The sequence below is a fragment of the Acytostelium subglobosum genome (assembly GCF_000787575.1).
Source record: "Acytostelium subglobosum LB1 DNA, scaffold: scaffold11, whole genome shotgun sequence".
Taxonomy (NCBI): Eukaryota; Evosea; class Eumycetozoa; order Acytosteliales; family Acytosteliaceae; genus Acytostelium; species Acytostelium subglobosum.
In genome coordinates, this window is record NW_012236522.1 from 854,786 (window position 1) to 878,869 (window position 24,084).

The window sequence follows — 24,084 nt, forward strand, 5'->3', positions numbered from 1 at the left end:
AGATGTGTGATGGTGATGTGGTGTGGATGGGGGGTCAATTGCAAAGGTGTAGAAGGTGGTGTGGTAATTAATGGAGAGTGTGTGTGCTTGGAGTTCATCGCAACTGAGGGGTGTAGTGTGAGTGTGAGTGTGAAGGGGTATACATACATTATATGTTGTTGTATCTGTATTTGTTTGTTTGTTGGTTGTTGTATCTCTTTACAATTTAATTATATGTGTGTGTTGTGTGTTTGTTGTGTGTATGTAGACTAATTATATTGAGTGTGTTATTGGTGGTAGTGGTGTTGAATGTAAATTAAGGCTCACCACATCAACTTCAATTAAACAGCTTGGACTGGGTTACCCCCGAACCATCTTATTTTAATTAAAAGTTTGAACAGCTGTTCATCACGAATAGGGGTATGTGTGTGTGTGGTGTGGGTGATTATGAAAAGACCCTTCCGTTCAATTCAAACACACACATATTCACCTGACAACTGACTGAGCTAAAGGCCATGATCAAATTGCTTTGATCTCGAGGCCTATCTCACGAGAAACATAGCTCCCTACAGGTATCAAACATTCAAAAGTTGAATAAATTGCAGATGTTCGCTGCAACTCTATCGATTGATTGATTGATTGAATGATGGCGCCTGACATGACTGACGAGGCTATTTCGGCCAGCGTCCAATCACCGAGTGTGATTGGATGTTGTAGGTTAAATCAGGTGATGCAGTGACTGCTGATCGACTGGAGGTCTTTATGGATAGCTTTGATCAATGCTTTCTGCCTATCAGATGATCCGATGGATACTTCATGTACATTGTAGTTGTTGTTGTAGATGATTTTGTTATTGATGTTGTTGTTGGAGGTCATCATCAGCTCAATCTCTGTATCAACAACAACAAGATCATAATCATTGGAAACTACCAATAAGAACCAATTTTGACAGGAAATAACTGATCATGTGGCCTATGATCAATATCAAAAGGAGGCGAATCCATTGTCTATCTCGGAACAAGTTAACTTAAAGTCAGCGAAGTTTGATTTGATCATCCAATGGTTCATTGCCATCGGTATTAACTTAAGGAGGTCCACATAGTCATCATACATTATTCAAACATATGATATTTAATACTCTAGGTTATCCAAACTTAATATTATCTATTCTGGTGATGATGTTTGAGCAACTCTATTTCTTTGGAGCTCCTCCAACGTTTAGTGGCTCAGCAATTCTAATGAATTGATCTAATAAGTCTGACCTTGATACAATACCAGTCAACTTGCCTTCATCATTTACAACTGGTATTCCAGTGATACCATAATTGACCATTGTCTTACAAGCTGTCAAAGTAGTATCCTTCTCATTCAATGAATGAAGGAAGTTCTCAGGAGGCAGAACTTCGTCCACTTTATAAAACAAAGGATTGATATTAATAATTGGACATCCACAAAGGTTGAATAATATACATACCCTTCTTTCCTCTTAGGAAATCGAACCATTCTGCCATTGACTTTGTCTCTAGTGGTGACTTGGCGTAGACACGGATGTCTCGGTCGGTGATAATACCCATTAGTTTGTATTGTTCATTGACAACGGGAAGTCTCTTCAAACCATTGTTGACCATAATCTCAAGGACATGTTCTAATGAATCGGTTGGTTTACATCCAATAATATCTTTGGTCATAATATCCTTAAGTAATGGATTGTACTTGTGTTTCTTCTCCTCGGTCATTGAAAAGACATCATCGGTCATGACATGGTCCCTCTCAGACATTTGTTCAGTCTGTTGTGGCTGGTGTTGTTGTTGATGAGATTGTTGTTGTGTTGTTGACATCTTTCTCTCTCTCCTCCAATCTTTCTTTCAATATTTCTTTTTGTTGTTGTTGTATCTCTGTTGTTGTACAGCCAGTTGCTACTTGATATGCTTTATCTCTTAGATTCAATCTATCAGTTTCCAAAATACTCTGGGCAAAAGTCTGGTTATTATTAATATTATTATAATCTTGTCGAGTATCTGTTATTCTATCCCTTTTGAATTTATTATCCATTGAGTGAGGGATATCCGTATTCAATAATATAATGAATGAATGAAAGAGGGAAAGAGTGAATGAAGTTAGACATTACCCATACACAAAGTCAAACACCCCCCTTGTGTGACCAACTAATTAGAACCCACACAAACAACAATGAGAACCAAGACTTTGTCGACTTAATGACGGTGTGGTACCCCAACACTCTTCCAAAGGATAAACAATACCATAAAAGGCAATAGATAGAATATGAATTATCTTTCCATTGATTGAAAGGATGATTGATTAATATTAATCAATACTATGATTTTAATTCTTAGTAATAATAATATTGTTATCTCTTCAGTGTAAGTGGGTAGATGACATGTAGTTATCAAGGCTTATTCAAAAAAAATAAGAATGAAGACTTTACTCTTTGTAAAGGCAGTGGAGTACTTCCTTGTGTCCGTTGCAAAGCCACAGGCTACCAGTTACCAGACGATTATTGGCCCAAGACCAAAGGTAGCATTTGTACGATTTTGTAGTGTAATATTACATGTTTATTGAATGGTCCAAAGGAAGTGAAGACTATTCTACTCTGTCCCCGGCACGATTGGCTTAAACTGGGTCCAGTTAGCTTGAAGGACTTTGGACAATGATTTTCAATATGATGTCCAAACTATGATTGATTGATTGGTTGGTTCACAATACTCCGCCAGAGCAAAAGAAGTGGGACCCTCTTAATAAAGCCGCAACGCAAAAGGTTGATCGAGTGCCGGAAATACAGGTCGGCAGACATGCGATACAGCCAAAGGTAGTGATCATTGAACAAAAGAGGCAGTCTAATGTCAACCACCGAGATTGGCAGCATCTCCAAGAGATTGGGATTGTGTTTGATGAACACTCGACATGGCTTGAATTGGCGTAAAGTCAGCGGGAAAGTATCATATTGCAGCTCATGACTATAGCCAACCAATATCAGATTTTGAAGTGCACTGGGCAGCAGCCCTTTATGCAGACTGAACTCTGACGTGCAGAAGAGCGCAAGGTTCTCGAGCTTCTCGGGCAGAGCACGGATACCGCTGCAGGTCTTAATCTCGAGCCACCTCAAGCGGGATGGTAACGAGGTCAGGTCTGGCGACTCTGCCAGGGGGTTGTGGTTGGTGATGGGATGAGTTCTGATGTTCAGCCGCTCCAGGCATGGGAAGCTGGACGAGGAGATGATGTCCACGTTGTGCCAGCTAAAGTTGTGGATTGTTAACTCAACTAGTGAGATGTGCTGTTCAAAGCTTGGCGGCGGATAGATGACGTCCAGCATCTTAAGGTTTGCATTGTCGATCAATGTGTTGGTGTAGTAGCCGATGGTCAGACTTGTGAGCGAGCTCGGCACGACCAATGACTTGTAGGACTCGTGAGCAGGTATCCTGAGCTCGGTGAGTGCCGGTGGCAACACCCTGTCGAGACTTTGAGAATACTGATCACCAAGGCGAAGTGTTTCAAGTCCAGTGGGCAAGGCGTTTTGTCCTAATGGATGATTCCATGCATCAGGAAGCGAAAGGTACTTCAAGCCAGCCGGCAACATGTTGTCGAGCGTGCCGCTGAACTGGGCATATATTGAGAGCTTGGTGAGCGTGGTAGGAAAGAAGGAGGGCTGGGCAGTCCAGGGTTCGCGACAGGTGATGCGCATGGTCCTGATCGGCATGTCGCGGAGTGGGATCGGGTAGGTCATGTCGACGGTCAAGTCGGTGACACCTCGTCTGGTCAGTTCGTCAAAGAAAGTTCCCATATGAGCCCACTCCGCCTCCAGTATCGAGTCGTCGAATCTGATTGATTCGATTAAAGGTAGCTCTAGTATCTCGTGCTTCCAAGAATGATCGCCCTCGCCACCTACAAAGTTCGCCATATTGTCGATCGGTCAGTTGTAAAGATTAGCACTTCAGCTCCACCACAACTCCATGGAGCCATACCAGTGATGAACGTGCGGTCGTAGCAGGAAGCAATGTATTCGAACTGACCCATAGGTATGCGTGTCGACGAGAAGACACAGATTGTGAACCATTTGCTCTTGAATGACTCGTCGAACACGTGTTTGTAGGAGTTCAATCGAATGACACTCTCCCCATAGTCGGAGGAGGTTGCCAGTGCCCGAGTCTCAAAGCTCATATACTTGTCACGATGTTCAAACCATCTCTTGCATACCAATGATAACATCAGACGATCCATGTTACTGTCCACGAACGATACAATCAGTCGCAACACTGTAATTGGCAAAGACTCCATTATCGATCTTGATTGATTGATTGGTTGATTGATTCTAGCATTATATATCTATGAATTTACTAAAGTATGAACTCATGCCGACTCAACTATTGTAGTGATCATCCATCACCTGGGGAATGAACCATAAATAGAACCCAGAATTTTCTTTGAATATGACTCATTTAATCAAATCAATTATTCAATCAAACAAAATAATGAAGCCCAAACTATTATTATACTTATTTATATATACAAATATATAACAAACAAATAATAAGATGAGTAATAATAATATGGTCGATGGTTTGAGTGCACAAGTGATGAGTGAGAAGTACATTGATGCTATACTAGGTACAATCTATGGCAATGCGCTTGGTGATGCCTATGGATTAGCAACAGAGTTTATGAATCGTCAACAGATACAACAGAAGTATCCTGATCAACAACAACTCATACCCTTCCCAGACTATCTCGCCAATCGTCATAATCACAGATGGGACAAAGGTGATTGGTATGTTAACATCACTCTCTCTATTCATTCATTCCTTGATTGATCAATAACTCACTCATTCAATCAACAAACGTTGTAGGACTGACGACACTGATCAGATGATTGTGTTGATGCAGATGTTGACTGAGAAGGAGGGAGTTGTGGATGTGGTCAATGCTGCAAAGAGATTGCATGGTTGGATTGAGAATGGATTTCCAGAGCTTGGTGATGTCTCTGGAATGGGCTTTGGACAGACTGTGATGGCAGTGACGACACACCCTCAGTTCATGAAGGACCCTATCAAGACTAGTAAAGAGGTGTGGATCAGGATGAACAGATCAATGGCCGCCAATGGAGCAGTGATGCGAACATCAATACTTGGATGCTCATCCACTCATTCAAAGGAGATAGTGCTGAGGAATACGATTAGATGTGCGCAGATCACTCATTATGATCTACGTTGTATAATATCATGTACTACCATCACCTACATCTTGGCTGCACTGATTAGGATGTTCAAAGAAGACCCCGCAACATCAATCACTGACTCGATCATTGAGCAGCTGGTTCTGGAGGCCAAGCAACAGGCAAGGGAACTCGTCGACAGGTTGCTTGAGGGTGACTACAAGGGAGAGGTAACAAGAGAGTTGGTCGATACCCAGCTGCAAGAGTACAACAACTACGTGGACATGAGACAGTTGGACGAGATGCAACTTGATTGCTGCTAAGGTTAGCTTGGGTTCTGCAGGGTTCAACGGGTGTTGTGGGTGGATTCTTCAAATATTTGTTTTGGAATCCAAGGTCCGACCCGTGATGACCCTTTGCAACCTCCAACATAGTAATAGCGACCAATTAATACATATATATAATACAACATCTGATGTCTGAGGAGCTAACCCAGTTAATAGTCACCAGAGTTAAGCAAGCAGGTGTCAAATGCTTCTTCTGCGGTACTGAGTTGGATATCTGGGTCTTGGGCAAACACCTGCCCGTGTGCGCCAAACTGTGTTACAATATCATCATTGATATGTTCCAGACTAAAGAATCACAGGAGGAGACTCACACGTTGAGGCTGCGTATAGAGGAGTTAGAGGGAATCATCAAGTCATTATCGCAACAACAACAACAACAACCACAGCCACAACAACAACAGCCACAACAACAACAGCCACAACAACAACAGCCACAACCAACATCGTTGTCATCAACACTCACGCTTCAGCAAATGAAGACGCCAACCAAACAAGGTGCGGCAGAGAACAATAGAGAGCTGATGAATATCACACATACCAAGAAGTTGATGGATGGAGAGACTAGCAAACAAACCAAGTGCTTCCTGCATTCCAACGTTCGAGACCCAACCAATCCCAACCGGATTATAGTAGAGGCGACTTGCAATTCACCAGAGAACAAGATCGAGAAGAAGATCATTGTCTACTATGGCGACCAAAAAATGATGATGTGCAGTGTTGGACATATTACAAACCATACCAGGTCAATGCCCTATTTGAAGCTTGCTGTACCTGCGATTGGAGAACACGATCCAGAGAAGCCTATCATTGGAGATTCTGTCCAACATTGCCAGAACTGTTCAAAGGGTTGTTCTCGCATCTTGAAGTGTTGCCATCCAGACAGCACGTTTGGCGTCTTTGTATACTTCTGTCGATGGAACTGCCTTGTCGAGTATCTAACCAACAAACGAGAGAAATGGACTCAATGGTGCGAAGCGAACACCGGTATCTCCAGCAGGGCAACGATAGATATCGACGATAATGCGATGTCAACAACTACATCACCACCCATCCCAGCACCCAGCCCAGCAGCACCAAGCCCAGCAATAACCAAACCAGTGTCTAAATCAAAGGCCAAGAAAGCAGCTGCAACACCAACACCAACAACAACAACAACAACAACAACAACAACAAGGAGGAACAATAAGAGGAAGAACAATACCCTTGAAGAAGGTGAAGAATAAATATGCTGCCAGCAAGCTAAGTCCATTAACTGACAAATGCCATACCCTCAACTCTGCACTTACAGATCAATGGTTCAACCAAGATGAAGAGTACACAAGTTACTTCAAGCTCTCCCATAGTCAAGTGTCTCAGCTCTGTGAGAAGCACTCTTTTGAACACAAGGACATGCTCGTCTTCCTCATGAGGTGCCGCCACAACCTTCCCTGGTACATGATGGAGCGTGTGTTCCTATATCAATTGACAATCGCTCAGCTCAGGTACTCATTCACCAAGGTGTTCGATAGATTGAAGTCGTACTGCCATGGGTACTTCCAGGATGTGGTTCACAATGGAGAGCTTCGAGACAATCATGCAGAAATATGGAAAGATGGTATTAAGCACAATGTTCATCTCATTGTGGACGGGTCAGAGCAGAGGATTCAAGTGCCGCCACACAAGACGATCAAGGATCTTGTTTATTCTGGCAAGAAATCAATGTATTCTTTGGCAGTGTTGGTCATTTGCGATATACGTGGCAAGATCGTGTATGTAGGTAAGACAGAGGGAGGCGCCCAGCCTGACGTCTCGCTCTACAAGGATGCTGCACCTAGACTACAGGCTCTGTTCGATGAAGATATTGTCATTCTCGGTGACAAAGGATTCAAAGGAGGTCAGAAGTACTACACCAACACCATCACCCCCAAGATCAAGTCGGCTTCATTGATCGATCATATGGAGTACACAGACAAGATGATCAGAAAACGCACGCTCGATGAGCATCGCCTGCGTCAAGGAAAGGAGGCGACCAAGGTATCTAAGAAGTTGAAGGCATTGGAAGCCAAGGTCACCAAAGAAGGATTCGATGCCGAGCGTATCCTGAGAGAGAAAGATGAGAGCAATCGAATCAAGAAGGTGAGGATCATCATTGAGAATGTCTTTGGAGAGATGAAGAAATGGAACATATTGTCAGACACAATCAGATCACTTGGCGACCTTTCTGACAACATTCAACGACACAACGCACTCTGGACAATTATCGCATATTTGACCAATATGTTCCACTCCTTTGGACGAGACGACGATTTCTTTAAGGTCTAATTTATCATACAACAACAACAACAACCACAACAACAACTACAACAACAACAATAAAAATATAAATATTTAATTAACATCAGATAAGGTTTGAAAGGGTTCCCCTTGCTGTTCCAAGGGTTGTCCAGGGTCGAACCAGCTCGAACCCAAGGATTGAGACCGCTGAAAAATGAATTCTCTGCGTAACCTTGACTATCCCCTGCAGAACCTTAGCAGCAACCAACTGGACAAGTCCGATTCGATTGGCTATACGTACAAGTGCATGGCGAGTGGTGTCTGGGGCCTGCGCTCATCATTGCCATTCCGCGAGACATTGGACCAACTCATCAAACAAGGTGGCGATGCCGATACCAATGGAGCGGTGTGCGGTGCAATGATTGGATGCAAGATTGGCTATTCACAACTGCCAAAGGACATGTTGGATGCGCTTCCCAACAAGAAGTGGCTCGATAACTTAGTCGTCCAGTTCATCAACAAGGTAGTGCTCAATCCCAATCAATCCACAGATCTCGAGCAACAGATACTGAAGGAGGAGGACACGACAAGTCCATCATCATGTATCATTTCCTAATCAGGACAACAGACTTGTCCCATAAATTATATCTTTGTCCCCCACCCCATTCCCTCATTCAAAGTATCTCATTATTTGATTGAGTATGAGTCAGAGTTAGATAGAGATAGAGATATAGAATGAATGACATTGATGCTGAAGTAGTAGCTGCAGCATGCTGTGGCGCAATGGACATGAAGACAGATTGTTTATGTTATGATTGCAAGTTGGTATTATGTAAATCATGTTTGGAAAGAGATCATGTTGGCCACAAGACAGACAATGTGGAGATTATTAGAGAGAGTCTGTCGAATAAGGAGACCAAAGTATTCGAACGAATGGATCTGTGGTGCATGCCAAGATTGAACCATCTGTGGCGCACTCTGAAGCAATGTGTCACGTCACATCAATCGTTGCAGCATACGCACTCGGATCTAACGCAACACTTTGAACATCTGATCAAGGTTATCATCACACAAGAGCACAAGATCAAGACACCCATCACCGATCAGTTGTCACGCGTTCAAACAACCATCAAAGACATCTTGAACGAGATACGAGACATCAATCAAATTGTCAACATGGAGGGTGCCTCCGTGGACGGTGGCCGTGGCGACGACCCCTACGACGACATGTCTGAACTGATCGAATCGATTGCATCATGTGACTCAATCGAGCAGTTCATCAACAGTACACATAAGATTGATGATCAATCATCAGAGAAAGAAGGACTTAGTGATAATGAACTGCTGAATATGATCGCAGCTCATATCAAACACATGCGACTTGTTCGATACGGTGCGGCATCCAGACCTCAAGAGTATCGTGTCGACACTGATGTCGCCAAGCTGGACGGCATAAGGAAACAGATTGAATCATGCTTCAAACTAATAACAACATCATCAAGACGATCCGATGGCGAAGACGCTCAAACAAAATCAAACATTCTGTCGATAAAGGGCAGAGAGTGCTCGATGTACTCATTGGCAACGACCAAGTGGCAATCGATTGGCAATGTGTTTGACCGAACGTTCAGTGGCGTGTACACCTCGGTCGTGCACGCTCGTGGCCATGTCTATGTGTTTGGCGGATTGGACGCACCAACCACCTATTCGCGCTACTCACTCGCAGACCAACTTTGTCAGCACACCACCATCGCCGATGTCAGTGGCGGCCAATCGATTTCTGCGTGCTACGATGGCGACAGACTCATCTACCTCGTGGGAGGCTCGATCAACAACCGATACTTGGATCGCGTGGATGTCTTTGACATTGACACGCAAAGGTTCAGACATGTTGGCCAACTACCGTACGGGCTCACATTCCCTCAGACATACTTCTACAATGACACGATCATTGTAGTATGTGGAGCCATCACAGGTATATTGGAGCATACTGACATACTATCATTCAATATCTACACAAAGACTACTGCGGTGCTCTTCAAGGATGTTCACCGCACCAACTTTGTGACGAGTTGCTTCGATGATGATGACAACATATACGTGTTGTCCAAGACTTCGTTCATGCGCTATACACTCTCCACCAAACAAGTTAGCAAGCTCATGATGGGTCCGACCTATTGCTACTTGTGTCGCATTGAATATGACGACCTGTTTGGAATCGTCTACGTTGGAGGTGGTGGCAACAACTATCGCTACTCTCTCCAAGATGACAAATGGACTCGTATCAATGACAATGATCATATCCAAGATCGTTCATGGTATGGAGGTTGTCTGATCCGTCAATAAAGTAATGATCTTGTAGTCAACAGTAATTTGTGCGAGGGTATATCTGTGCGAGGGTATGTCTGCGGGGGAATGCTGACTTCAAAATTGGAGGGATGTTGGAGAATGAATAGTTAGTTATGTACATGTATTAGTAGAGGATAGAGAGAGATAGGAAGAGATGTCTGATGTAAAGGATATATTGGGCATGTCCCAACCAAAGGAGTCGACTTCATCAACAGTCGACTCTATATTGAAGAAGAAGAATCAAACACCAAAGAGACCAGGTAATGAATGAATGATCGAATCAATGAATGAATGAATGGTATGATATGACTAACATGTTATTATTACTATTAATAGATGGACCTGCTAGAGGTGGTTCAATCATTGAGATATTGCAACAATCATTCTTGAACCTTGAAGGAGAGACATTGTCATTCGCAGCACCAGTCACTACACAAGCAGGTTTGAAGGAGAAGAGAAAGATCAAGGTTGCATGGGAGCCAAGAGGCATACGCAGCAGCGCAAGAAATGACAACCTCGTACTCTATCACTACTCAAAGACGACAGACAAGGTCGAAGGTAGGTAGTCCACTTGGACGAGACAGTAGACTACGACACTCGATCACTTACTCTCCTTTGACAGACTACAAGTACTCTCGATTCAACAAGAAGATGGATGTGTTGGTGTATAATGAAGAAGAGTATGACTTGTATCTGCGAGATCCTAATTGGACACGTGAGGATACTGATCAGTTGCTGGACTTGTGCAAGCGATTCGACACAAGGTTCATCGTTGTATATGATCGCTTTGAGGGCAGTACACCTCGTACTATTGAGGACCTAAAGGAGCGTTACTACAAGGTACAGTCCAAGCTCGTGGAGCTCAGGACTCGACCTGAGGAAGACCCATATCACAATCCTCTAACAAACTATAGTTTCAACAAAGGTATGTCTTTGATGCTGGATGTGTTGAGGATGTACTGCGATACTAACATGTTACTGCAACAGTATACGAGACAGAGAGGAAGGTTCAAGCGGACCGTCTGTTCCATCTGACGCGAGAGCAGGTGGATGAACAAGACAGGCTAGTAGAGAAGTATCAAGGCATTGAGAAACATTTGTTGAAGCATAGCAAGTATGTGTCAGTATGGACACCTCACGTGAGGCCAGGTACTAACCTTGGCTTGCCACTCTCTTTCACTCATACAGGACGACCAAATCCATTTACAAGATGGCCAATCTGGCAATCACCAATGGTCCAATGAAGCATTACAATCAGAATGACGTATCATCTGAATCATCGGTAAGTGCACTGATGGGGAGTGACACTGACGACACATGTTCACAATCTTACTAACTACACTACGATACGTCTGTGCAGACCAAGAAGAAGAAGAAGAAGAATCAGCCAGAGGGAGGAGAGGACAGGTCAGTGGTGTTGAGTAATAGACAGACGCAGAGAGTAGAGTCGACGCTGTATGACCTACACATTGGCATGCCATTCAATAATCAGTTGGCCAAACGACTATATAATGACTTGAAACAGGATATCATCACGCTACTGGATATTCAAAAGTACTACATCGAGAAGAGATACCATTGTGAGATACTCAGGACACAGAAGGAGCACTTGGAGAGGGAGATCGAGGAGATGAACTTGCCCGCCGAGGCTCTGGCCATTCACGTTGACGAGGAGAATGAGCCGGCAGTCGTTGGAACTGGCGGTAGCAGCGTCTCAATGGGCGACAACGAATCGGAGCCAACGCCACAGCAACAAGCAACGCCACATCAGCCACAACCACCTACACTATTCCAAATGTACAGCGGAGGAGTAGACATCTCAGAGTCGTCAGACAATATCTCGCTCTCATCCTCGACGTCCTCGCTCAGGCCCTTGGACGAATCACAATCAACGCCTGGCAGTCACCACAAGTCATCTACAAAGAAGAGGGCACACAAGGGTGGTGAAGACCTTACATCGACAAGCTCCACAGACTTGCACGCTGGATCAATCGAATCACCATCATCCTCCACTACCACTTCCACCTCCTCCACCACCAAGAAGAGGAAGTCCACAAGTGCCAGCAGGAAGAAGCAACACAGCACTACAGACGCCGACGCATCATCGAATGACACTACAATCAATGTGGACATTGGCAATGAAGCCGACAATCAGCCACCACTCAAGAAGTCGAGGGCCAGCGCCGGTGCCTCGCCCACCAAAGAGAAGAAAGAGAAGAAGAAGTCAACCAAGCGATCGAGTAGCAGTGGTGGTAGCAACAACACCAGCAGCGAGAAAGAGAAAGAGAAAAAGAAGAAGAGCAGTAAGGACAGGCTGGCGCAGTCTTTGCCACCTCCTCCATTCGCCATTCCCAAGTGAGCTACTACTAGTAGTTTTATCACATCAACTAAAGTGCGACTTGCTGCTCCCTCATTCACATATTGTCAACTACTCAATTCCAGAGCCAGTCGAATCGATTCTCTTTATTCAATGTTGGGTAACGGGTAAACCTTCTCCAATATACTAGTAAATGAGGAAGATCCAAATACCTCACGGCTGTCTATTTAAACTATGGTCATAACTGGACCAAGTCTTGCCCCAGCATGGCCTTGGCAGTCTCGAGCTTGGCAGCGTTGAGGTCTTTGCAGTAGGCTACGAGCCATCTGGAGACGGCTGCGATATGTTGCTGGACTGTTGATGTGGCGGTGATCTCGTCAAAGAACTTGTAAGCCACTGGGAGTAACTTGTCTGATTTACAATGATTGAGTTTATCCTCTGAGACATCATTGTTGCAGTAGTCGCTCAAGAACTGGGAGAACTTGCCCCTTGTAACACCTTCCTGCTTGGCCTTGATCAATGCTTTGATCACGCCAATCGTGACCACCTCCAATCGCTCGAGGAGGACTGCTGAGAACTTCTTGATTCGCTTGAGCGCCTCCACAGAGCGTGAGTCGCTGTCATCCTCAATCGAGCCGGCAAGCGCGGCAATTGAATCATCAATGTGCCCGCTCAGGACAAGGCCCCAAACGTCCTTCTCGCTCTTGAGGAGGGTGTTCTCCTTCTTGGATTGAAGGTGTAGACGTGCCACGCCCATATACCAATCGCACTTGATCTTGTAATGCTTGCCGCTGTCAAACTTGATGACAAAGCCTTCAATATGTTTGAGTTCGCGAACAACATTGACCAACTGTGTCATGTTGGTGATCTGGGAGAATGATGGATGTTGCTTGATGTCAATGATGCCAATGAATGGTATGTCGTAGTCCAATGCCGATTGCTTCAATCGCTCGTATGGAACATATTCACCAGTTTGAATGTTTCTGATTGAGATCAATCTCAAGTTGTCCTCTGGGTAGTATAGGATGATCTGTTGATTCTTTGAACTGAACTCAAACAATGGAGTGTACCCATTTGATAACCATTCCAATGCAAACTCATTGAATCTATGTTTTTGTCCTGTTGCAGCTGCATCCTCTGATGATGTTGTTGCCGTTGATGTGGCGTAGCATGATGTGACGTATGCATCGACCTTTACTGCAAGATCCGTTGTGGCGCCCTTCTTTGAGCCCCACGACACCGCTCCATTGATCAACAATGGAGTGATCATCGATCCATCAATCTTCTCCATCAATATATAGGGCTCAGACAAGTCTATCTTGTCCTAAGTATGGTTAAGTTAAGGATAGTGTTAGAGCAAGGACAAGTGGTAGGAGTCTGGGATACATACAGCCTTGGTCTCAAGCAACTCGTTGACATTGAAGAACTTGTGGAACTTTCGACTGAGGAGCTTGCCTGTGGCCGCGTCAAAGATGATGCCACGACATTCTCTTCGCACTTTGAGTAGGAATGACTTCTTGGGATCAGTCTCCTTCATTGGATCAGGGAATGAATCATTGCATAGCATGTCATAAGAGAACACTAAAGTACCATCGAATACCTCCTCCCTGAATCCACGTGCATCCCTAATAGCATCTCTACAATCTTCAACAGTCAAGTTATGAGGGAACATTGTTGAATTTCGTTGGGTGTATAACAATGACTCTGCCTCTGCCTCTGCATCTGTTAATGACATTGACAATGTTGCTGCAGCCAATGATGATGTTGTATCCAATTCATCCACTACTACTCCTGTTGTGTTTGTTGTTGATGTTGTAGTTGATGGGACATTGGTGTCCCCAGGTATATCATCCATATTAATGTGTATATATATCTACAAGTAGTAATAGTAGCAATAGTTTAAACAATAAAATGAATGAACAAACGATCTTAATATCTGTCCGATCCTCAGTCCGATCGTGCAAGACCGATAAATTTCCAACTATCCTGGAAAAACATGAGAATTGAGTAAAGAAACAAGTTGGACAAAAGCAAACTCAAGTGTAAATGAATGATATAATGACCAATAATAATGGTTGGACAAATGAAGAACAAATATTGATTGATTGATTGATTGATGGATGTCGATTGTTCATTGAACAGACAGGGAGGATCGTGATCTTATTTAATTGACACTTATCTGTGTCATTGTTACAACAATTCAATTGGTCCAAGTCACTCCACATCCACTATCACCACAACCAGTACACACATTCTTATAAGTGTTTGATTGATTGTTTGATTGAGTGTGTAGTAGAAGTATAAATAGACCCTATGAGGTCCACACAAGTGGTGAACAATCAATCAGTGTGTTGGAATGTGTTTGACAATGTGAATTGATTGACCACTACCACTACACACTTTCCATCATCATCGTGATGAGGAGGATGGAATATATAACATGTTATAACACCTATATCAGAAACCACCTCTTTGATCGACACCCCCCTCACTACTACTGTACATGGTTGTTTAAACAACATCAATCTTAAATGACAATGCCACCAAGTCGATGAGGGGTAGTGAGTGCATTCAAGGCTGGATGGAACACCCACAGAACAACAGAGTGCCAACCATTAAGGTGTTAATCAATGAGGGCATAATCCAAATAACCTTATTAACCAACCCAGCCATCTTGGCAACGGACACTTGTGTACTGTGGGCAAAGTTGATTGATTTGCCTTCCTTCCCTCCCTCCTTTATTCCTTCCATCTCCTTACTCCTCCTTTCATACCCCAATCATTATTATTATTGTTATAATTATTATACTAACTAGACCAAGAATAAGGAAGCAGTTAACTTGGTTTTATTCTATAATTATAACTATCTTTAAAATATTTATTATTTTTATTATTAATTATTAATAATGACATTCAGGATTAACCTGGCTACAACACTGATAGTCCTAGTGTTGGCCTTGACTATCTCGGCAATATATGGACAAGATGGTAAGTACTAATATATATATATATATCTTGATCATATATCTTGATCACTCACCCACTCACTCAATCAATCAAAATTTTAAAGATACAATTGTTATGAAGGTATCAATATTTGATCAACATCCATCAAAGAATTTAAACTTTGAGAGTTGTAGTAAAGGTCTACAAGAGAATATGGTCACCTACAAGCTAGACCAATCACAAATTCCAAGATTGAGTCCACCTTTGGGAGATAATGCCTGTATTTTGGACTTTCAAGCATTTAAATCATTCTTCCAACCAAATGCCACCGTGAACAAGTTCTCCACATATGAGATCAGTCTACATAGGAATGATTCCAGTGGTGGCTACACCTATAACAACCAGGAGTTCTTCCCCATTGATAACCAGGGCTGGGACACCGATCCCAACCTCAAGCGATATACCAACGAGAAGGGTGTCTACCATAACTTCCACTTCTGCATGAAGTTCAGCACATACTTCACCTACGCTGGCAATGAGAGATTCTCATTCACCGGTGATGATGATGTATGGGTATACATCAACAACAAGCTTGCTGTAGACCTTGGTGGAGTACATTCTGCCGAGAGCAAGACCATCGTATTGAAGAATGTTATGCCAGATCTTCAAAGGGTATGTTCATTCAAACCCTCTACCCTTGCCCTCTACCGTTATCCTAACCCTTGCCCTCGACCCTCAACACTCAGACTCAAACATATCCTTTCGACTTCTTCTATTGTGAGAGACATACAAATGCCTCGACTATATACTTTGATACCAACATTGATGTAAAGTGCAAGTTCTATGATTACTGTGATACGTGCAATGGTGATGGATCAAACTGTTGTCAAGGTAGCACCGATTGTGATGACAAAGACCCATGCACGATTGACAAGTGTCCATCGGCATTGACACCAGGCATCAACAAGGACAACTACAAGACCTTCTGTCAACACACCCGTATGAACTGCTCGATCACCAATGATATGTGTAACACCTACACATGCCAAGCCGGAGATGCTTGTGGACTAAAGACACCGGTCAAGTGCCCAGAGCAACACTGCAAGGTACCATCGTGTGACCCCGTCAAGGGCTGTCAATCATTCAACAAGTGCACCTCCTCTGTCTGCACAGACTCTGTCTGTCAGCCTGGCGCTACAGTGGCCGACGACAAATGCATTGAGACACCAAAGAACTGCACTGGACCAGACTTATGTCTTGTCTACTCTTGTGATGCCAGCAAGGGCGGCTGTATCTCCAAGTCCAAGGTATGCACTCCACCCGACGAGTGTACTTCATCTACATGTGTCAACGGCCAATGCGTCAACACTCAGATCCCCGTCGATCAGTGTGCAGCCTGCAAGCCCAAGCCATGCTTTGTCAACCAGTGGCTCAACAGCAACTGTGTCTACTCCAACGATCCAAAGATTGACGACAGCAACCCATGTACTACTGACTTGTGTAACAGCACAACAGGCGAGATCAGCCACGTCCCAGTCTCTTGTGATGGATGCCAGGCCTGCCAACAATCTACTGGCACCTGTGCCGACGACACCACCAAGTGCCAGGACGACGGCAACCTCTGCACAACCAGCCAGTGCACATCTGGCAACTGTACCTACACGATGATCTCCTGTGACGACGGCAATCCCTGCACTGACGACTCATGTGACCCAGTCACTGGTTGCGTACACAAGGACACCTTGTGTCCAGACGAAGGCAACTGCCAGGAGGGATACTGCCAGGCGGGTGTTGGATGTGCCCTGAGGACTCGCAACTGCACCACCGACCAGTTCTGCATCGACTCTATCTGTGACGAGCGTCTGGGCTGCGTCAAGTTTGAGAAGCGCTGCATTGCCAACAACCCCGACTGCCAGATTGGCACTTGCAACAATGTGACTCAGGCATGTGAGTTCCGCGACTACTCGCCACTGCCATTCGGCTGCAACAAGGCCGCAGTCATCTCCACTGGAGTTATTGCCGGTGTAGTTGTGGCTGGTGCTGTTGCCCTAGGACTGATGATCTTTGGTGGCAAGAAGGGCTACGACTACTGGAAGCAGAACAAAGACAACAAGATGTCAGCGTCCAACAGCAATCCAATGTACACTCCCAGTCCCAACAATGCCGAGAACCCACTCTACGATCCTGCCGCCAACAACTAAAGCTATCTTCATAAGTGAGTGTTTGGGTGATTGATTATCCACCAATCTCCAATCAATCAATCAAACTCATAAGATGTTGTATATATATATAATACCTTAACAATATAAATTAAACTTCCGAATCATATAAATATAATCATTTTGGTGATTGACAAGTGGAAATTGCCAAAGTATACCGAGGTGAAGTAGTTAATATTTATTTACAAGATCAAAGGATGATCATTTTTAAGGGCTATACCAACTTAGTAATGTTTAATTAAAGCTATCTGAATCTATGGCTCCTAAAGACCTCACACTGAGTGCATCTGCATCCTCTTCCAAAGTCACCACATGGAGCTATTCTTCCAGAGAATCCACCAAAACCATTATGCATCCTCCTGGCATCGTTACATTGATCACAACGGCAGCCCCTTCCAAAGTCCTTACAGGGGATACCCAAAAGTCCAAGAGTCATCTTTGATTATTAATTACTACTAGTAGTCTTTAGAAAATTAGAAATATTGAATAATTATTATTAATATTATTATTATTAATAGAAAGGTAATTTATGAGATATGGAAGATAAGGATATAAATTGGTTCTTAAATATTAAGATATAATAATGTTTTTGATGATATTAAATAATGTCCAAGATGATCACTTATTTATAGTTTTTATCTTGATTGGAGTTGTAATAGAGATAATCAATTCTAAAAGAATAGGAATCAATCAAGTTCCCAATCCTGGTAATTTTCAAAACCAAAGTGTAAAAGAGAGTTTGCTATCTACAAAAATAGTAATGTATGAGGTGATTGGAATCCAAAAGACATGCACCAAATCACTTCAAACTTAGTGTCAACCAAGTGTCTGATAGACAGATTGGTGTGGTGATTGCTTGGGCCTCTGGGACCACCCTTTCTCCCACTTCTGGGATTTTTGAGAAGTCAGTGTCTCTTCAATCCTTTCAAACGAACTTGTAAATTGATGTTCATCTTCTAGGGTTTACCCTGGGATAAAGTTATATCAACTTATTATTATTATTATTATATCATTCATAATATATTATTCATAATTGGGATTGAAATTTTTGCCTCACTTCATTCAACCTTCAAAGCATCAAACTGATTCATTTTTGAATCCAAAAATAAATAAATAAACTCAACTTGAAACTTTGCATGATCCCACCCTAAATGAATCATTGAGTGGGCTAGTTCAGACCTTGGTCAAACATTCACTACTTTGTCGATCACTCATTAATACAACTACATCTATATAGATACATTATAATGTCAGCAACAGGTGCCCCATCACAAGAGTTTGTCAGACTCAATAATATCCTCGTGGACACTTATGTTAAACATCAGGATGAGATCAAGAAGCTAACGGCATCAATCGATCACATTACAAAGGAGAAACAGTTGTTGACGAGGAAGTATGACTCGTTGTTAAAGTCATCCCAGGATGCTGGTCTGACACTGCCCGAGCCCGAGCCAACTCCAGTCGACGAGGAAGTGGTCGAGGAGCAGACGCCAGTGTCGCAGCCACCCACCGCCACCTCCACCACCAACAACAGTAGCAGCAGTACCGACCCCGCTGATGCCCAAGAGATCGCCGCTGTACTCGACACACTCAAGAAGGAGTTGAAGGAGCGTGATGCCGCACTGGCTGACGCCAACAACAAGTTGGCCATCTCCACTCATGAGATTGATCGTTTGAACTATGACATCAAGAAGATTCAGGAGCAGCAGCAACAGGGCAGTGACAACACGGACACCAACAATGAGATTATTGCCTCGCTCAAACTTAAGGAGGAGCAGTTGGTGCAGCAGAACCAAGGTCTACAGGCTGCCCTGGACGAGCAGAACCAGCTATCACTCAAACTGCGCGAGCAGTTTGTTGGCGAACGCGATACTCTCAACAAGAAGTTGGAGGCCTTCCAGTCAGAGGCGTCAAAGTCCGATCTGCTGCACCAGGAGCTGGAGTTGCTTCACGCACGCATCGAGGAGAAGGAGGAGGAGATAAAGAAACTGGGCCAGACGATCGCCGATCTCGAGACTGAGTGTCGCGAGCTCCAAGACAGGATCCAACAGAACACCAGTGGCTTCAAGGACAAACTGGACGAGCTGCAGCAGTCCAAGCAAGAGGAGCTGCAACAGCTCACACAGCAACTCAATGAGTTGCAGTTGGCCAACAAGGACCTGGCTGACAAGGCTTCCCAGGGCGAGGGTCAAGGCGAGCAGGTCTCCAGCTTGCAGGAACAGGTCACTCAGCTGCAGAGCGAAAACAAGCAGTTGTCGACCAAGATCGACGAGGCTGTGCAGGCTGCCGCACAAGAGCAGGCCGCGTTGGTCACTGGCCTCCAGGAGCAGGTCACTCAGCTACAAAACGAGAACAAGCAGTTGTCGACCAAGGTCGATGAGTCTGTCCAGGCTGCCGCGCAGGAGCAGAGTAAGCTTGGCGAGTTGGAGCATGGAAAAAGCGAGCTCGAGGCAAGACTGGCCACATTGGAACAAGAGAACAGCGAGCTTAAGCAACAAGCTAGCCAAAGTGGACAGCAGCAGACCGATGCGTTGCAGCAGTTGGAGCAGACAAACAATGCACTGGTGGCCAAGCTGGCCGAACAGGGTGGCGAGCAGGTTGCCAAGCTGCAGGAGCTCCAGACCCTGGTGGAAACGGCCACCAAGACTGAGGCTGAGCTGCAGGCTAATATCGTCGCGCTCAATGAGGACAACAACAAGCTGCGCGAGCAATCGGATTTCTTGCTCGAAGAGAACAAGTCGCGTGGCGATGGCATTGCCAAGCTGGAGCAGGACAACAAGGCACTACAGGACAAGTTGAGCGCGCTACAGGGTGCTGAGGGCCAACAACAGGCCGTCGTTGCCAACCTCAATAATCAAGTGAGCCAACTGATGGCCCAGTTGAACGAACAGGATGGTGTCAGGACACGCCAGACTGAAGAGCTGGCCAAGATTGAAGAGGAGAAGGATCATCAACTGCAGCTCGTTGCCAAGCTGCAGGAGAAGCTGAAGGAGTTGCTCGAGAAGCAGGAGCTCCACGAGAAGGAGTCGCAAGACAAGATCACCGCGCTCAAGTCTGAGAATTCATCATTGCAAGCGACCGTCACAAAGCTCGAGTCAGAGCAACAGCAGGCTCAAAATAGCCACGAGGATGTCAAGCACAGCGAAAGCGAGACCATCATCGCGACCAACACTGAGGTCAATGAAGTGGAACAACCCCAAGAGAGCAAGACAGAGACAACCACCAACGAGGAACAGGCAGGCGAGCAGCCAGCCGAGTCTGAGGAAGTGGCCACGTTGGAGGAGGACGAACAGACATTTTAGACCCCTGGCGAACCAAAGGCACATCCAAGCATTTAGCCGAGGTTCCAAGACCCAGAGGTCTACTTACATGTAATAACAAAGAGCGAGAGAGTCATTGAGTGGGTGGGTCATGCTCGCTCACTCAATCTCATATTAGTCTAGTTGGTTTGGTTTGGTAGTTTAGTTTATTTCATTGGATGCAATCAGTAGTAGTTGTGGCGCTGTTAGTGGAAGATAATCAATCTGTTGCCAGATGGCAAGATAAGGATGGAAGTTCAACGGATCCCACACTCCCACGTCCAGTGTTGTAGACGTGTTGATGGGAAGATCACCCACATCCTTAATTGATTGATTCGTTTCAATCATTCATTCATTCATTCATTCTTCAATCATTCATTACTTGTATATATTATAGAGAATAAGATGACTATACCTCCAACTACATTATTCCCCTCTGAACTATTGATTGACAATCAATACTTTAATAATGAGGGCATTCAATTTAGACCATTACAATTGACAGACTATGACAAAGGTAATCAAACATTGTTAATCAACAAGGCTCCTTGTATATGTATGCTTACAAATGTCGACAATGTTTGAGTAGGATTCTCTGAACTGTTGCAACAGTTGACAGAGGCCAAGTTTGATAGAGCCAAGTTTGTTGAACGATTCCTACAGATGAAGAAAGAGAATGATACATACTTTATAGTGGTGGCAGAGGATGTCAACAAGAAGAGAATCATTGCCACTGGTTCAGTTGTAATCGAGAAGAAGTTCATCAGAGGTTGTGCACTATGTGGTCACATTGAAGACATTGTAGTGGACCAAACATATCGTGGAAAGAACCTTGGTCTAAAGTAACTAAACTAAATGTTTGAATGACTCATGTATATGTACATGTATACTAACTCAATCAATCAATCAATCCATAGGATCATTGATCAGTTGAAGCATATTGGATCCCAATTGGGATGTTACAAGCTGATCCTGGACTGTGAAGATAAGAACCAGAAGTTCTATGAGAAGTGTGGATTCGAGAGGAAGCAAGTTATGATGGCATTATATTTGCCACGAGCTAAACTCTAAACTCTAAACTCCAATCAATCAATCAATCAAACAAACACATAACTTAATTATCTGTATCTCTACAACGTGTTTGGACCGAACATCCTTGCATCGTGCATCGGGAGTTGTTTGATCATCATGTCGGAAATTCCGTAGAGTCCTTGACCAGCCCGCAAAAACAAACAACTTGTTGATCTGAACAAACACCAACAACAAGGACAAAACACGCCATTCTGATAAAGACCCAACAAGAAGCCATCTTTGGATCGAAAATTAATTAAAGGAAAGCACGATGCTGATTGCTTTTCACCAACACCATCATTATTTTTTTGCGTAGAGGGGGGAGTGATTGAGGGAGTACAGTGTGGGTGTTTGATCACAATCACCAAATTTGATTTGATTTTATATTATTTTTATGGTGAAGATATTGATCTCTCAATGAGTGAGAGAATAACTGATTACTACTACTTTCCATCTTGCAAAGCTAGAGTGCGTGGATGAATGAATGAATGAGTGAGTGGGAGCGGAATGGATTGATGGATGGTTGTGGCTGAGCCATCATCCTATTCATTCAACACAACATTGGCATCATTGTATTTAATACTTACCCAACAACACGCGCACACTTATTATTATTATATATATATTTATACATATAACATATAACTATATATATACTTATAACATTGTATATTAATTAAACAACCTTGTAATAACAATCAATCAATCAATCAAAGATTTAAACAAACAAAAAAAAATGGTCAAGCCTAATGTATTGATTCTCGGAGGTGTTGGATTCATTGGAAGAAACTTGGTGCAGTTCTTGGTTGAGAAGGCACTGTGCGATCACATTCGTGTCGTTGACAAGGTGTTGCCAACCACTGCTTTCCTCGGAAAGAAGCACGCCGATGCCTTTGCCAAGGTCGAATACATGCAGGGCAACCTCACCAGCCCAGCCTCGATCACCAAATGCTTCACACTCGATGGCGGACGCAAATTCAACTACGTCTTCAACTTGGCCGGCGAGACCAAGTACGGCCAGACCGATGCCGTCTACAACGAGAAGATCTTTGACGTCACCGTCAAGTGTGCCACCGAGGCCGCCAAGGTTGGCGTCGACAAGTTCATCGAGGTCTCCACCGCCCAGGTCTACGAGTCCAAGAAGAAGGCCAGCAAGGAGGGTGACAAGATCGATGCATGGACCCTCATTGCCAAGTACAAGTTCAACGCTGAGAACAAGTTGAAGGAGATCGCTGGGTATGTATTTTGTTGGAGCAAATCAACAACAGCAGACAGGCAGGCAGGGAAACAGGCTCATGATGATTGATTGCGCGCAGTTCTAACAATCGAGATGCGACATCATATGTAACTACAAACAGTTTGAACTACGTTATCCTTCGTCCAGCAGTTGTCTATGGTCCAGGTGACGTCTCTGGAGTCTCACCAAGAATCATCACAGGTGCCGTCTACAAGTTCCTCGACGAGAAGATGGAGTTCCTGTGGGGAGGTGACCTCAAGGTCAACACTGTGCACGTGAACGATGTCTGCAAGGCCATCTGGCACGTTGCCCTCGGTGCTCCAAAGGGCGCCGTCTTCAACCTTGCCGACAAGGGTGACACTGACCAGGCAAAGATTAACAAGTGTCTCGAGAAGGTCTTTGCCATCAAGACCGGATTCCACGGCTCCATCGTCTCCAACCTCGCCCAGCTCAACCTGAAGGCTGTCTGTGAGCAGGCCAACAACAAGCATCTCAAGCCATGGTCCGACCTGTGCAAGCAGAAGGGTATCCTCAACACTCCACTCACCCCATATATCGACCAGGAGCTGTTGTCCAACAACCACTTGGCCGTCGATGGTACTGCCATCGAGGCAACTGGCTTCAAGTATGACTACCCAGAGGTAAGTAGAAGAATTCTGCCGTAACACAGTACACTCATTCATATACTAATAATCATCGTTATCCATTCATTATTACCATGTTTACAGTTGACTGAGGCAGGTATCAGAGAGGAGATCGAGTACTTCCAGGCTCAGAATCTGTTCCCAGCCATCTAAACGCATTCGTTATACGTAATCCCTTAACTTAACATTCTATAAACCCCCTCCTTTTCCTTTGATCCATTGTCTGTCTTGTGTCTTTCCATTACTCTCTCACTCCA

General features: G+C 44.2%; 13 protein-coding genes across 13 annotated transcripts; 10 read left to right on the forward strand and 3 right to left on the reverse strand.

The window, feature by feature from the left end:
• Nucleotides 1-1,171: 1,171 nt before the first annotated feature.
• On the reverse strand, nucleotides 1,172-1,817 carry SAMD00019534_062200 (hypothetical protein; the record flags this gene model as incomplete). The annotated part of the gene is made up of 2 exons (XM_012898818.1): nucleotides 1,172-1,389; nucleotides 1,454-1,817. The coding sequence occupies 2 exons, from the start codon at nucleotides 1,815-1,817 to the stop codon at nucleotides 1,172-1,174; spliced, it is 582 nt and encodes a 193-aa protein (XP_012754272.1).
• An 854-nt stretch (nucleotides 1,818-2,671) lies between these two features.
• SAMD00019534_062210 (hypothetical protein) lies at nucleotides 2,672-4,272 on the reverse strand (the record flags this gene model as incomplete). Its single annotated transcript, XM_012898819.1, has 2 exons — nucleotides 2,672-3,879; nucleotides 3,960-4,272. The coding sequence occupies 2 exons, from the start codon at nucleotides 4,270-4,272 to the stop codon at nucleotides 2,672-2,674; spliced, it is 1,521 nt and encodes a 506-aa protein (XP_012754273.1).
• Nucleotides 4,273-4,514: 242 nt separating this feature from the next.
• SAMD00019534_062220 (hypothetical protein) lies at nucleotides 4,515-5,463 on the forward strand (the record flags this gene model as incomplete). Its single annotated transcript, XM_012898820.1, has 2 exons — nucleotides 4,515-4,762; nucleotides 4,842-5,463. Coding segments are annotated over 2 exons (870 nt in total), but the record flags the coding sequence as incomplete, so codon positions are not given.
• Nucleotides 5,464-5,621: 158 nt separating this feature from the next.
• On the forward strand, nucleotides 5,622-6,716 carry SAMD00019534_062230 (hypothetical protein; the record flags this gene model as incomplete). Its single annotated transcript, XM_012898821.1, has 2 exons — nucleotides 5,622-5,732; nucleotides 5,925-6,716. The coding sequence occupies 2 exons, from the start codon at nucleotides 5,622-5,624 to the stop codon at nucleotides 6,714-6,716; spliced, it is 903 nt and encodes a 300-aa protein (XP_012754275.1).
• A 211-nt stretch (nucleotides 6,717-6,927) lies between these two features.
• On the forward strand, nucleotides 6,928-7,794 carry SAMD00019534_062240 (hypothetical protein; the record flags this gene model as incomplete). The annotated part of the gene is made up of 1 exon (XM_012898822.1): nucleotides 6,928-7,794. The coding sequence occupies one exon, from the start codon at nucleotides 6,928-6,930 to the stop codon at nucleotides 7,792-7,794; it is 867 nt and encodes a 288-aa protein (XP_012754276.1).
• Nucleotides 7,795-7,960: 166 nt separating this feature from the next.
• SAMD00019534_062250 (hypothetical protein) lies at nucleotides 7,961-8,362 on the forward strand (the record flags this gene model as incomplete). The annotated part of the gene is made up of 1 exon (XM_012898823.1): nucleotides 7,961-8,362. One exon carries the CDS (start codon nucleotides 7,961-7,963, stop codon nucleotides 8,360-8,362), a length of 402 nt encoding a protein of 133 aa, XP_012754277.1.
• Nucleotides 8,363-8,481: 119 nt separating this feature from the next.
• Nucleotides 8,482-10,074, forward strand: SAMD00019534_062260 (hypothetical protein; the record flags this gene model as incomplete). Its single annotated transcript, XM_012898824.1, has 1 exon — nucleotides 8,482-10,074. A coding segment is annotated over one exon (1,593 nt), but the record flags the coding sequence as incomplete, so codon positions are not given.
• A 175-nt stretch (nucleotides 10,075-10,249) lies between these two features.
• Nucleotides 10,250-12,454, forward strand: SAMD00019534_062270 (hypothetical protein; the record flags this gene model as incomplete). Its single annotated transcript, XM_012898825.1, has 6 exons — nucleotides 10,250-10,355; nucleotides 10,432-10,653; nucleotides 10,718-11,020; nucleotides 11,083-11,209; nucleotides 11,284-11,377; nucleotides 11,456-12,454. 6 exons carry the CDS (start codon nucleotides 10,250-10,252, stop codon nucleotides 12,452-12,454), a joined length of 1,851 nt encoding a protein of 616 aa, XP_012754279.1.
• A 196-nt stretch (nucleotides 12,455-12,650) lies between these two features.
• SAMD00019534_062280 (hypothetical protein) lies at nucleotides 12,651-14,267 on the reverse strand (the record flags this gene model as incomplete). Its single annotated transcript, XM_012898826.1, has 2 exons — nucleotides 12,651-13,736; nucleotides 13,803-14,267. The coding sequence occupies 2 exons, from the start codon at nucleotides 14,265-14,267 to the stop codon at nucleotides 12,651-12,653; spliced, it is 1,551 nt and encodes a 516-aa protein (XP_012754280.1).
• Nucleotides 14,268-15,317: 1,050 nt separating this feature from the next.
• SAMD00019534_062290 (hypothetical protein) lies at nucleotides 15,318-17,558 on the forward strand (the record flags this gene model as incomplete). The annotated part of the gene is made up of 3 exons (XM_012898827.1): nucleotides 15,318-15,399; nucleotides 15,482-16,029; nucleotides 16,104-17,558. The coding sequence occupies 3 exons, from the start codon at nucleotides 15,318-15,320 to the stop codon at nucleotides 17,556-17,558; spliced, it is 2,085 nt and encodes a 694-aa protein (XP_012754281.1).
• A 1,265-nt stretch (nucleotides 17,559-18,823) lies between these two features.
• Nucleotides 18,824-20,878, forward strand: SAMD00019534_062300 (hypothetical protein; the record flags this gene model as incomplete). The annotated part of the gene is made up of 1 exon (XM_012898828.1): nucleotides 18,824-20,878. The coding sequence occupies one exon, from the start codon at nucleotides 18,824-18,826 to the stop codon at nucleotides 20,876-20,878; it is 2,055 nt and encodes a 684-aa protein (XP_012754282.1).
• A 402-nt stretch (nucleotides 20,879-21,280) lies between these two features.
• On the forward strand, nucleotides 21,281-21,946 carry SAMD00019534_062310 (hypothetical protein; the record flags this gene model as incomplete). The annotated part of the gene is made up of 3 exons (XM_012898829.1): nucleotides 21,281-21,392; nucleotides 21,465-21,717; nucleotides 21,793-21,946. 3 exons carry the CDS (start codon nucleotides 21,281-21,283, stop codon nucleotides 21,944-21,946), a joined length of 519 nt encoding a protein of 172 aa, XP_012754283.1.
• A 736-nt stretch (nucleotides 21,947-22,682) lies between these two features.
• SAMD00019534_062320 (hypothetical protein) lies at nucleotides 22,683-23,980 on the forward strand (the record flags this gene model as incomplete). The annotated part of the gene is made up of 3 exons (XM_012898830.1): nucleotides 22,683-23,182; nucleotides 23,305-23,824; nucleotides 23,912-23,980. The coding sequence occupies 3 exons, from the start codon at nucleotides 22,683-22,685 to the stop codon at nucleotides 23,978-23,980; spliced, it is 1,089 nt and encodes a 362-aa protein (XP_012754284.1).
• Between the last annotated feature and the right edge of the window lie 104 nt (nucleotides 23,981-24,084).